General features: G+C 57.8%; 1 protein-coding gene across 1 annotated transcript; it reads left to right on the top strand.

Annotated features, from left to right (window-relative positions):
• The first annotated feature begins 11,261 nt into the window (after positions 1-11,261).
• LOC123345592 lies at positions 11,262-13,243 on the top strand. Its single transcript, XM_044982575.1, has 2 exons — positions 11,262-11,325; positions 12,094-13,243. Exon 2 carries the CDS (start codon positions 12,187-12,189, stop codon positions 13,087-13,089), a length of 903 nt encoding a protein of 300 aa, XP_044838510.1. The 5' UTR covers positions 11,262-11,325; positions 12,094-12,186; the 3' UTR covers positions 13,090-13,243.
• Positions 13,244-13,486: the final 243 nt, after the last annotated feature.

The raw sequence follows: 13,486 nt of genomic DNA, 5'->3' as shown, positions 1-13,486 counted from the left end.
TATTGGGCCGCCCCGTCCCCCCCTGTAGCGGGGCAAAGGCTCCCTCCCCGGCCACAAGCCGGAAAGTGACCCAGGACGGCAGCTGACCTTCAGCAGAACCCTGGCCCAGCGCTCGTGTTACAGCGCGGGGGGGGGGGCGGGTCTAAGCCCCAGAGGCAGCCGCATTTGCTCACGGAGCCCCTGGAGAGGGCAGGGAGCAGCCTCAGCCCGACCCGACAGGGATGCTGAGCCGGACGGGCCAGGAGCCGGGGCTCAGAGACCTTCCTGGAGGGGCCGTGTGGCTGGGGAGCTCCAGGTCAATGCAACGAACCTGGGGCCTGAGACGAGGGGAGAGGCTGGAGCCATTGTGATGCTTGTAAAGACTCACGGACTCTTTTTCAGGGGACAAGGCAACACGCCGCGTTTATTTAAAATGCTACACAAGCATTAAAATCAGCGTGTGCATGTATTTATACACACACACACACACACACACACACACACACACACGCCTGTAGCAGGCCGGTGTGGCTCCCCCAGGGCCGACTCTAGGTTTTTTGCTGCCCCAAGCAAAAAAAAATTTGGCTGCCCCCCGTCCCAGCCCTGGGCTTCCCCCTGTACCCTCCCGTTGCCCCACCCACACACCCCCCTGCCACCCCAGCGCTGGGCTTCCCCCTTTCCTCCCCACCAGTGCCCTCCCCACACACCTCCTGCCTCCCCAGCCCTGGGTCACTGGTAACACTCCCAGGGCGGGTCATTCAGCAGGAATTTTGGATGTGCACAGAACACAGACAGGATTGGTTCCCATATGGTTACAGAGCTGCAGTAAAGTGGAACAATTTTCAGCTGGTGGGATTGGAGGATATCTGGATGCATATTATAAGACTGTCCTCCATACATGAGGAAAAGTTGAGGTGCCTTTATTATTGTTTTGTTCCACTCTTTCTTTCTCTGGGGAATTTGCCAATGCAATCTCACTGTCTTCCTTTCAAACAAACAAAAAGGCAATGGCTGTTGAAAATAGCAATTCCAGTCCTAATAAGCATTTCTTGCTCAATTTTATCCTACTTTTTCTACAGCAAGTTACAGTGGATCAGTGTATTTGATTTGGGAGAAATGAAGTAAAAGCTGCCCAAACGGAGCTTGAGCACTCCTGAATTTTGAGGTGTTCAGATCTGGAAGGCAGGTGCTGGGGGTGGGAGAGGGCTACGGGCTCCATGGGGGAGCATGGCAGCAACTGTCTGGAGCTGCGCGGAGCCAGACACGCTGGTCTGAGTGGCACAGTAAGCAGTTTGGGGGTTGGAGAAGGGGTAGGGGGTTCCGGGGGGCAGTCAAGGGACAGGGAGCAGGGAGGGTTGGATGGGGCAGAGGTTCGGAGGGGCAGTCAGGGGACAGGCAGCGGTTGGATAGGCATGGGAGTCCAGGGGGTTTATCAGGGGACAGGTAGGGGGTGGGGTCCTGGGGGGAAGTTGGGTGGGGTCTCAGGAGGGGGCAGTTGGGGACAAGGAGAAGGGAGGCTTAGATAGGGGCTGGGGTCCCAAGGGGCAGGGGTCTCGGGAGGGGGTAATTGGGGGACAAGGACCAGTGGTGCTTAGATAGGGGGTGGGGGTCCTGGGGGGCAGCTGGGGCAGGGGTCTGGGGAGGGGGCAATCAGCGGCCAGGGGCTGGGATTTAAAGGGCTCTGGGCTCCCCGCGGCTGCCGGCAGGGCCGGCTCTAGGATGCGGGGGGCGCTTTGGCGGTCACCGGTCTGCGGCCCCGGTGGACCTCCCGCAGGCCCGCCTGCGGAGCCGCGGTCTCAGTGGACCTTCCACAGGCACGCCTGCGGGAGGTCCACCGGGGCCGCCTGCCGCCCTCCCGCGGGACGCCGCCCCAAGCGGGCGCTTGGCGCGCTGGGGTCTGGAGCCGGCCCTGGTGGCGCCAGGTTGCCCAGAGGCCCGGTCACCGTGATATCTGGTTGCTCAGCAGCCCGGTTGTCATGGTGCCAGGACTCTGGGTGGGGACCCATTAAAAAGGGAGCGGAGCAGAGGAAGGAGACAGGAAGCCCGCAGTGAGGGCCACTCGCTTCTCGTGAGCTCCTCCTACCACCGTATCCTCCATCGGCATCTCTAGCCCGGCCTCTGAGCTCCATCCTCAGACCCTGGCGGATCTGGCTCGCGAAGGATCCCTGCTCTGGGGTGGAGCAGCGTCCTCGGGGCTTCCTCCCTGGCGAGCCTCGGCTGACCCCAGCTCTCCCACCGAGCCACTGCTTCAGTTCGGCCTTATTTTGGGGTGTCCACGTCCGACCTAGGCTGATTCTCTTCTGGGTCTTCAGCTCCCTCTCCGGGGTCATTTAACCCCCCTTCTCATCTAGCAGTTGGTACGTGGGGGGATCCAGGCCTGGCCAGTGCTCTGGGTCCCAACCCGGGGACCTACAAACAGCCACCACCCGCTGGGTCCCTTTTAACTCTTGCTGCTGCTGCTCCTGTTCCCTGGGCCACTTCCCCGCGGCCCCGGCACCTTCACCCTTGGCTCGGGCTGAAGTCCTGCTTGAGTCCCTGCAGCCAGCCAGGGGCACACTCCTTGCTCCTCTGGTTCTGGCCAGCAACTGAAACTGCCCTCGCTAGCAGCTCCTTTTATATGAGCCTGCTGGATTCTGATTGGCTGCTCCCTGCAGCCTCTCTCTGGTTATCTGCTTCCCCACAGCCGCTCTAGGCGGCCTGGAGGACTCAATTCTACTTCTCTTTTCCTGGCATGGGGTGCGGTAGGACCTCCGAGCCTAATACACCCCCTCACAAAGCCCTTGCATTTTTTTTTGCCATTAACAAAAAGCAAGAAAGGGCATGCCCCTGATTTATTTTCTTTCTTTGATAGCCAAATTTTAACCATGAATCTTCAAAATCTGGGCTACCATAAGGACAACCCACTCCCCATCCATGCTCTTAAGAAGTGAACGTCATGAAAGCTCTGATCTGTAGAGAATTATTGCGGTTTTTATTAAGCAAGTTGTTAAAAATGCAGAATAATTTTAAAAAGTAACAATCTGATGGGAAAAGAGGCTGGTATCATATTTGTAGGACAAATTTATTGTTAAAATTCTCCCATCATCAGCACATGTCATTGTTTCAAAGTCATATAAACCGTGGTGCAGTTGCATAGGCAGCTAGATAAGATAATGTTTTCAAAATCAACCACACATTTTTCATTTCCTCTTAGCCCTCTGCAAACACCAAGCAGGGCTTGACGATATTCAGCAGATAATCTATTTCAAAGCGAAGCTGGTGTAAATATACGTTCACATGCCGGTACAAGGATTGCAATAATCGGTAAATGGGTGCATATAGTCAAAGCTGCAAGCAATTCTCTCTAAGATTTTTAACAGGGCTAGCGTGGCTTAATTGTGTTTTCTTAACATGAGTCATTAATAAGCATCCAGCGGCTTGGATGTTTCATGTTATGCTCCACCCTAAAAGCAGATCTTGAAGAATATGCTCAGTAATCAATTAGTAAAACATCCAGCTGCTGCTGCTCCATCTGTCTATCCAACCAGCTCCACCTGTCTATGCATCACTACTCCATCCACTAGGCGGGGATGTTGGTTGATCTAAACTCATTACGGCAAGGTAAAAACTATCATCCTTTGACATCACTAGGAGTTTAAATTGGGATTGCTATCTGGGTGTAAAAACACACTTTTCTCTAGTGAAAGCTTGTAACAGAGGTTAATTAACTTGGGTTCGTTCGACATGAGTGAATAACACACCTCTTTTTCCTAGTTGAATAATGTGTAACTCACTTTAACAGCGGAAAATGTGTCAATCTCAAAACTCATTTTTGGTTTTCAGGCAAAGGAGATCAAAAAAAAAAATTGGAGCAACTCAAATAATGGAGCTAATTTAGACCTGTCCTGTTTTAGATGTAGAGGTCAGTTTCATTCTGCACTGCATCACACTATGGTGACCAAAAACAAATGGAAAATGAAAACCGGAAAGAAGTGTGTTTGTGTGTGTTTTTAAGTTCATGTACAATTAATTTCCTACAAATTTCTCAATAAAAAAGTTTGGGGAAAAATCTTTTGGATTCTGTGAAAAAAAATATTATTTGAAGGAGAGAAAAAAAGTTTCTCTATAAAAGAACTTCAACCATCTCAACACATGGAGTTGGAGGATGTGAAGGAATCCTTGGAAAAGTGTTGGTTTCTCCTTTAGTCCCAGTCTTGCCAAGCCCAAGTGATCAAAAATCAGGAATCAGGACCCTCAAAGCATGAGATTGGCTTAAAAATGGTGAGATTTTAAACAACAACAACAACACATGTTTCATCCTGTTCATTTACTGCCTGGTTTTGCAATTTTTGGTGTCACTTTTCTGGCTTTTCCACGCAACCCCCATTTTTAAAAAAATGAAAGCTGAGATTCCCAGGAAATCACTTGACTCCCAGAGCTGGGGGCTTTGAGCATAACACGAAATATGGCAATGAAATGGAGAAAGTTGGCAACAATGGGATCCAGCTAAGATACTCTCAGGTTGAATCCTGTTCTGAAGGTTGAAGCCTCTTGGCAAATTCCAATTTTCTTTTCTTTTCCTCCTCACTTTCTCGGCGGGCGGTTGGTTTTGGGCATTTTGACGTCATGCGTGAATTCCCCGTTCATGGAGAAGACGGTGATTGTAATCTCCCCTTTCCCAGACTTGAACATCATCCTGCCTCTGGTGGTGTCGAGCAACATCAGCGCATTCTCCTGAACACGCTTAGGTGCCTCCTCCAGCGCTTCCAGAGCATATTCAAAGCAGCCCCTCAGCTCCTGCGTCATCACCCCAAAAGACTCCAATTTGTTGCGAGCCCTCACTACACTCGATACGCTCAGAGGTGCGGGGCAGGTGCCGAGCCGCGCCAGGTAAACCTCCCCTGTGGGCTCGTCGACGGTGTAGACTGGTTTCCCGTCGCTGTAGGACACGCTGATCTCACATTCGCCCTTCCCGGAGATGAACGGCAGATTTCTTCTGCTGCAATGGATCACCAGCTTCGCATTCTCCTGCACGCATGCGGGCTCCTTCCGGAAGCCCCGGATGGCGCAGTCAAAGCAGGTTTTCAGACTCTTGGGTGTCTCCTCCCAGACATCCAGGCTCCTCCGGGCTCCTTCCAGGTTTGCGAGGCTCAGGACCCTCAGGCCAGCCGATATCCTCCCTAGAAAGATATTCAAGCTATGCGAGGTGACATTATAGCTGGGTTTCTCAGAGCCCTGTTTATACGAGACGTTAATTTCGCATACTCCTCTGCCGGACACGAACACCAGCGATTTCCCGTTCCAGTGGAGTGTCATCTTGGCATTGTTCTTCACGCAGTCGGGCTCCTTGGTGAAATGCTCCTCTGCGCACTGGAAGATCTCGTCAAGCGATTCGCTCATCATGCCGCTGGACTCCATTTCCCTCTCACCTCCCGCAGGCTACCAGCGCTCAGCTGATGGGTCTTGCCCAACTGAGAACCCATGTTGGCCTCCTCTTAATTGACTCAGACTCTGGCTCACTAACCGAGGGGATCCCGCCTTGCTGCAGCTGGGCCTGAAAACAAAAACAAAATCAATCCGTCATGGAACAATTTAATTACAGCTGAGTGATGTCGCAGGACTTGCAAAGCGACTTCTCAGAGAACGGGTTGGATTTGAACTCCTGCCGCTTCTGAGTTTACTGAAGAACCCAGCGTTGCAGGAGACAGACTTCGAGTCTACGCTCTGGGGAGGGAAGTCGTCCCTGCTCACGACAGCTCAGAAATGGAGCCCTAGGGTGGGCGTGTGTACTACAAATGGAGTTGGCCCTGGCAGAGCTGGGAGGGGCACCTTGAGCTGGGATGGCAGGAGGGCTGCCGTTCTGGATTGAGGGGCAACAGCAGAGATGTGGGGTGGAAGTCGAGGGCTCAGGAAGGGGCTACAGGCCAAAATCTTTAACCATACGGAATTGCAACACAACTGAAAAGAATAGAAATGACATTTCTCTTGTCCCTAAGAAGGCCGAGTCTCCCCTTGCCTCACATGGTTGTTCTTCCGGTGTAAATATGAGTTATCACCAGATCAGGATTCTCCACTTGCTCCTGAGAGCTGATACCTGATTTGCACAGGCTTTGTGCGAGTGTCAATAACACAAGGTGGCAGGAAACAATTACCCGAAGTTGGAGGACGGCAGCTGGGGCACGGGCATGTGTGATCATTACGAACGCCCCCTGGGAATCTACGGTTTACCTCTCGCCATCCTGAGGACGGACCATTCAGTCCTACCCAGGGGTGAGCTGCAGCCGGTTCGCACCGGTTCGCAGGAACCTGTTGTTAAATTTAGAAGCGGTTTTAGACCCGCTTGTTAACCGGCTTCCCTGCGCGGGAAGCTTTGATGGGCTCTGGCTGGGAAGGGTGTAATTCCTCCTCCCGGCCGCCGGGGGGCGCCGTGCTGCGCCGCGGGAGCCATGTGAGCTGCCTCCTGGCCCTGGGGCTCCTGCTGCTGCCTGGTGGGTCCCCGGCTGCCTCCTGCTGCTCCCAGCCCCTCCCCCCGGGGGAGTGTCTGCGCCCCTCCCCCGCCTCCCCTTCCCCCAGCCACCCCTCCCCCGCTCCCCCTGCCTGCGCCCCTCCCCGCTCCCCCTGCCTGCGCCCCTCCCCCGCTCCCCCTGCCTGCACCCCCCCGCCGCAGCCAGCCCCTGTCACCCCACTGCCCCCAGCCCCCTGCCTGCACCCATTGCCCTGCACCCCCATTGCACCCCCTGCCCCCAGCCCCCTGCCTGCCCCCCCTGCCCCCCCGCCCGTCTGCAGCCCTGCAGCCACCTCCTGCTCCCAGCCGCTCTCCCTGTGTGAGTGTCTGCACCCCTCCCCTGCTCCCCCCGCCGCAGCCAGCCCGTCACCCTGCCTCCAGCCCCGTCTGCACCCCCTGCCCTGCCACCCCCATTGCACCCCGTGCCCTGCCACCCCCATTGCACCCCGTGCCCCCAGCCCCCTGCCTGCACCCCCTGCCCCCCATTGCACCCCCGGCCCCCAGCCTGCAGCCACCTCCTGCTCCCAGCCGCTCTCCCTGTGTGAGTGTCTGCACCCCTCCCCCACTCCCCCCCTGCCCACAGCTGCCCCCTGCCACCCTCCCCCGCCCGCAGCCTCTGCCCCCCCACCCCCAGCCAGCCCCTCTCTGCACCCCCTGCCCAGAGCCAGCCCCTGCCATCCGTCCTGCCATAGCCCTTGCCACCCCCCTTGCCTCCTGCCACAGTCCCTGCCCCCTGCCACCCCCCGACCCCTGCCACAGCCTGTCTGCACCACCTGCCCACAGCCAGCCCTGTTGCAGCCAGCCCGTGTCACACTCCCTGCCTAAAGCCAGCCCTGCCCCACGCCCCTGTCTGCAGCCAGCCCCATGTCCACTGGTGCCCTGCAAGTTCTCAGGGCAGTAACCCTGCACACCTGCTTCAATGGGGGGGGGAGGGAGCAGCTGGGACCCACACGTGCACGCCCTAGAGTGACCAGACAGCAAGTGTGAAAAATCGGGACAGGGGTGAGGGGTAATAGGAGCCTATATAAGAAAAAGACCCCAAAATTGAGACTGTCCCTATAAAATTGGGACATCTGGTCACCCTAGCACACCCCAGGGAGTGGCGGGGACCCACACATGTGAAACAGAGTCATTTCTAGTTCAGGCCCATCTTTTTGAAAAAGAGCTGTAGGTCGGGTTAACATACATCTGTATTTTCCTGGACATGTCAGTCTTTTAGGTTCTTAAATCGCTGTCTGGGTGGTAAATTTTAAAAATTCCTCCCGGGAAAATACGGCCGTACGGTAACCCTATTGGTACAAAAAATCCATACTGTGGCACATCCCTTAAATCAGAACTTTTTATAGGGAACCGGTTGTTAAGATTTTAGCAGCTCATCACTGGTCCTACCCTTTGCTTCCTGTCTTTGAACCAGTGACTCATCCAGGAGAGGACTTTCCCTCTTGTCCCATGACTGCTTCCATGACACAAGCACCCATCAGCGAAGATGAGCGGGGGTTGTTCGCTGCCTGGGGATTGCAAGCTCAGTGCGGACGTGCACTTTGCTTCTTCAGCAACCGAGGGAAGGGGAAGTGAATCCAGTGGCAAGGCTGCTGGGTCTTTCGCAAGCGCTGGAGTGAAACACATGTTTATTTCAGACCAAAGAGACCAGCAGGGAAAACAGAATTCATGGAGATCAGGAGTGGCACACGCATGTCAGCTTTGCGTGGAAAATCGGCTCACATCCCATCCGCTTCCCAGGTACAAGGGAATCCAGCTCTGTAATACCCTGGGTGCATGTTTCTTAGGTGTTGATCCTGGATCTTTAAACCTTTGCCATCGAGTTCTGGGTCAGGACAACAGAGGCAAAGCCTGCAGCCATATCTCCACTGCTACGATGAGCAGTACCTCACCCACCCACACCACAACACACCTTTCAGGATCCAAGAGTCCCACACCTGCCTACCAGAAAGCCTGCGGTACCTCGGCCAGGGCGTGAAATGCCCCAACCACCAGACAATCACCGCGCTCTCGAAGGAACTCACAGAGGGCAAAAATGCTAAAAGACAAAACCAACATCACCGGGGGGTGAATACTCTTCACAAAGCGATCGATTCGTCTGTGATCTCTTCGTCACCCCCACAGACATGGGAGGTGATAGAAAACTCCCTTTTGGGGGAGGCGAGTCTCTCCAGCCCTGCTCCTCCCACCCAAGCCCCCCGCTCCCCGCCAGAGCCCGGAGGCCCCACCCTCATGGCCGGAGGAGCCCTGGCAAAACTGCCCCAACCCCTGGGTCGCCGACGACCCCAAGCACCGGCCCAACCCTGGGACCAGCCTGAGCCACCCATGGCTTGAGCCACCCTGGCCTCCCGGCCAGCCCAAACCACCAGCCATCTGAGTCCCAAGCTCTCGGCTGCCGGCCCAAGCCGAGCCCCCGCTGGCTTCGGGGGAAAGGGGGAGAGTAGGTGGGGCCATGACCTGGGTTGTGATACCCGCTGCCCAGGATTGAAGAAATGCCCTGCACAACACAGGTGCTTAACCAGCTTTGTAAGAAGTTCAAACTCTCCGGTTCCCATCTCCAGAGCCGGAGCAGGGCTCGGTGTGGCTCGAAAGTGCTTGTTTCTCTCCCCCGCAGAACTTGGTCCAATACAAGATATTATCTCGCCTACCTTGTCTCTTTCAAGAGCACACGAGTGAACTTCAGCTCCCTGCGGTAGAAGACGGTTCTTCACGTCAAGCTCGCGGGGTACATCAGCCTCGCTCTGGAGGTTACCGACCGGATCCCTGCCATCGACCAAGACAGCCGCTGTTAGCCTCGAGGATTTCGCTCCCTGATTTGACGTTTTAAGGAGGGAATCATCAATGGCCATAATTTTTGCAAGAGGTATATGCCTGTTCCGCCGGGAAATGCACTTCAGGCCAGTTGGAAGCAGAATCGAGAAGGAAAGACAAAGACCGAGAAAGCAAGAAATCTCGCTACTCACCCGGCCAGGGACGAGCCGAAGAGATGAGACGCTCTGCGCTTTCCCGCTCTTCCCGGCATCACAGACAGCGGAGAAGATTTAGCTGCACCCAGAACACATGACGGTTACTTTTAGTTTCCGAATGATGCGCACATTTGTACACTGCCTGCAGCAGCGATTTTCTCTCTTGGGGTTTTATGGCCAGAAGAGAGGAAAAGAAAAGCCGGTTCCTGACATGTCCGTGGGGCCAGGGATGAGCTCAGTGACCTTGCAGTGGGGCCTGGTGGGTTAGGGCAGGGGGGCAGGGGGCTGGGAGCCAGGCCTCCTGGATTGGATTCGCACTTGGCTACACCAGGGCCGGTGCAAGGAAGTTTCACGCCCTGGTCGAAACTGCCACCTTGCGCCCCCCCTCCCCGGTGGCAGCTCTGCCCTGAGGCGCCCCCCCCACAGCAGTTCCCCCCCCTACCCTGAGGCGCCTCCCCATGGCAGCGCTCCCCTCGGGGAGCCGTCCGGCACCTCCTCAGCCCAGCTCACCTCTGCTCCAGAAGCCCTGCCGTCAGCCATCGCGGGGCTCGTGCCACGTGCACTAAGCAGCTGCGCTGCGGAGCTCTGCCCGGCCCCCGGCGCCCCCGCCGGCAATGAGAAGAATCACGTGGGACGGAGCGGCCACTGCGCTGGGAGGGAGCGGGAGTCTGAGCCACCGGCAGCCCAGGGGTTCCCCGTCGACTCCGCTTCCGCCTCTCGCCGCGGTGCAGTTCCGGAGCCGACGGCCGAGCGATCGGGGACCGATTTTATCACGTCCACACTAGACGTGAGAAATGGATCCCGACAGATCGATCACTACCCGCCCATCCGGCAGGTAGTGTAGACGTACCCTTGGGTAGACTCCACGCCTCCCAGCAGGGACACCCCTGTCCCCACCCCTCCTTCCGCTCAGAGGTGTCTGGCACCCAGCAAGTTCAGTCCAGCTCAGGGCGGCCCTCAGCCTAAGAGCAGTTCTTCTCCCCGATGCTCGGCCAGAAAAGAGAACAACGTTTCCCCGGCCCGCATTCATGTCCATGTTGGATTAAAGCCAGTAGTAAAACCATCTAACACACAGGTCAAGGAAGGAGTCTCTCTCCACCTGGGCATGATGCTGAACATTACCCCGCAGTACAAGGCTGGTTTAAAAGGCAGAAAACACTCGCTGGATGTAACCTGCACGATCCCACGTTAAGGTTCATACATGGAACGATGCAGTTAAAATATCAGCGTCCAAATAGTTTGGTCCATCCCCCGTAACGAGTGACACGAAGACAGGTGTGTGGAAACCAGCTTCAGGAATGCGTGTAGCTTGTGAGCCGACACTTGGGCAAACGCAGCTGTGTCTGCGGGACCCTGGGCAGAGGGGGTGCGTTCATGGACAGTAAACACAGCCTGGGCTTGCAGCTTTCCCCCCTCCTCGGCACCTGTCCGGGGAGAGCTCATTCAGAGCCTGCGTTCACCCCCGTCAGCCGGGCTCTGATCCCTGCGTTTCAGGGCCTTTGGCTCTCAAACTTGGGGGCGTTTTCCAGATCAGATCAAAACCGGATTAGGAGAAAAGCCAGATCTCCTGTGAATGGAAAATCCCAGGGGAGCCAGATGGAGCTGGGAGTCTGGGACAGGCCCCCCCCCCCCCGGGGAAAGGGGGGGCAGGGGCCCCCATGGCAGGTGGCGATGAGGGGGAGACCCAGATCACAAGGGGGAGAGGATGGACAGACCAGGGAACCAGCTGCTTCCTGCCCCCCCACTCCCATCTCCGGCTGCAGGAGAAGAAAGGAAACTGAAACTAACAGGAGAAGTGGCGCGGGGGGGGGGGGGGATTTTAATTCATCCTGCAGCAGAGCCGGAGCCAGAGAACCACATTGTGCTGAGAGAACAGGAGACACTGGAAGTGCTGGGGTAGGAATATCACTGACACCCCCCCCCACACCTCAGATCCGCTGGTGCCCCTCACTCCCAAGCTGCAGCCCAGGCAGAGCTGTGGGGAGCCCGGGGCTGGGCTGGCAGGGGCTGCGGGTCGGGAGTGAGGGGCACCGGCAGCAGAGCTGGGGGGGCAGGGCTGGGCTGGCAGGGGCTGTGGGGCAGGAGTGAGGGGCACTGGCAGAGCTGTGGGGAGCCCAGGGCCAGCAGGGGCTGCAGGTCGGGAGTGAGGGGCAAAGGCAGAGCTGGGGGGAGCCCAGGGCTGGACTAGCAGGGGCTGCAGGTCGGGAGTGAGGGGCACCGGCAGAGCTGGGTGGGGGCAGGGCTGGGCTGGCAGGGGCTGCGGGTCGGGAGTGAGGGGCACCGGCAGGGCTGGGCTAGCAGGGGACTGTGGGGCACTGGCAGAGCTGTGGGGGGCCCAGGGCCGAGTTAGCAGGGGCTGCGGGTCGGGAGTGAGGGGCAAAGGCAGAGCTGGGTGGGGGCAGGGCTGGGCTGGCAGGGGCTGCGGGTTGGGAGTGAGGGGCACCGGCAGAACTGGGGGGGCAGGGCTGGGGGGGCAGGGGCTGCGGGTTGGGAGTGAGGGGCACCAGCAGGGCAGAGGGGGGGCAGGGCTGGGCTAGCAGGGGGCTGTGGGGCAGGAGTGAGGGGCACCGGCAGGGCTGGGGGGGGAAGGGCTGGGCTAGCAGGGGGCTGTGGGGCAGGAGTGAGGGGCACCTGAACTGATCCAGGCTCCTCCCCGTTCCTTAGGGCTCAGGCCGCGGCCGTGCTGAGTTGGTCGTCCGGACACTGAGTTGCGTTGACCCCTCCCCCAGGCAGCCGTGGGGCAGGGGCTGGAGGTCCATGGCTCATCCACTGACCATCAGCTACAGCTGGGCCATTACCTGGCTTCTCCAGTTGCCCCTGGACTGGGCCAGGAGGCAGATATGCCACCTGTTGCGAAGGTGTCTCGTGGTGGCCTTGGTCATGATGCTGGTCTCCATCGTCCTTTGCATCCTCGCTCCCATGCTGCCCCAGGAGACGCTGGGCCTCTCCTCCCCGAGCGCCGGGGACCCCACGGCTCTGATGATCCGTCCGCCGAGCCTCCCCAAGGGTGTCCTCACCCTCCTCCGGGACGCCCTGCTCCACATCGCCGCCCTGCTGTCCTTCCGGGAGCCTCTGACCATCGCCAACCTCCTGAGGCACCGGGACCGGCAGCAGGGCCTGGACGAGGCGAGCGACGAGCTCTGGGCCTGTCTCGATCGGGCCGTGGAGGAGTTCAGCAAGGAGCCGCCGGCGGTCCAGGCGAACGCCCGGCTGAGCATCCAGTGTGCGGGGCGGGCGCTGGAGTTCCTCTCCGGCCAGGGGGACTGCGAGATCTCGGTCTATCTCCTCCATCACCGCGTGCGGTACAGCGCGGAGGCGCGGACGGCCGAGCTGTACCTGGCCAGGCTGGCCGTGCGCCCGGAGCCGCTGAGCGTGGACGAGCTGCTGAGGGTGCGGCGCCGGCTCCAGGCCTGGGGGGCGCTGACCGAGGAGCTCAGAGGCTGCCTGGACTTTGCGGTGCAGAAATTCGCCGAGGAGCCGTTCTGCGTCCAGGACGACGCCAGGATGGTGGTGGACTGCACTGGGCGGGCACTGAGCTTCTCCGCGGGGGCTGGGGGGAACCAGATCAATGTCTACGACGACCGGGACGGCCGCGTCCACTACCGCATCCGGGCATCGGGGCTGTGGGCCCGCACCGCGCGGTTCCTCAACGGCAACTAGCCCCACCACGCCCTGAACGTCGACCCCCTGTGGTGAAGGCCAGGGCTGGCTCTGGCATTTTTGCCACCCCAAGCAAAAAAAAAAAAAAAAGAGAGGGGGGGGGCTGCCGGAGCGGCAAAGCTGGTGGAGGGGAGGGAATCTGTTGGGATAATAACACAGCAGGGCACAAATTATCCAACAAGCTCTTGGAATGTATTGGAGACAATTTTTTATTCCAGAAGGCGGAGAAAGTGGGAGTGGCTGTTCTAGATTTGATTATCATGAATAGGGAGGAACTGGTTGAGAATTTGAAAGCGGAAGGCAGTTTTGAGGGAAAGTGATCATGAAATGATAAAAGTTCATGATTCTAAGGAATGGTAGGAGGGAAAACAGCAAAATTAAGACAGTGGATTTCAAG

Source organism: Mauremys mutica, chromosome 12 (assembly GCF_020497125.1).
Source record: "Mauremys mutica isolate MM-2020 ecotype Southern chromosome 12, ASM2049712v1, whole genome shotgun sequence".
NCBI lineage: Eukaryota > Metazoa > Chordata > Testudines > Geoemydidae > Mauremys > Mauremys mutica.
Note: the sequence above shows the minus strand (reverse complement) of the source record. Positions and strands in the feature narration are given on the sequence as shown.

What these genes read in the sequence shown, in the direction of transcription:
- LOC123345592 (XM_044982575.1), top strand. Translation starts at nt 12,187, where the DNA reads ATGGCTCATCCACTGACCATCAGCTACAGCTGGGCCATTACCTGGCTT.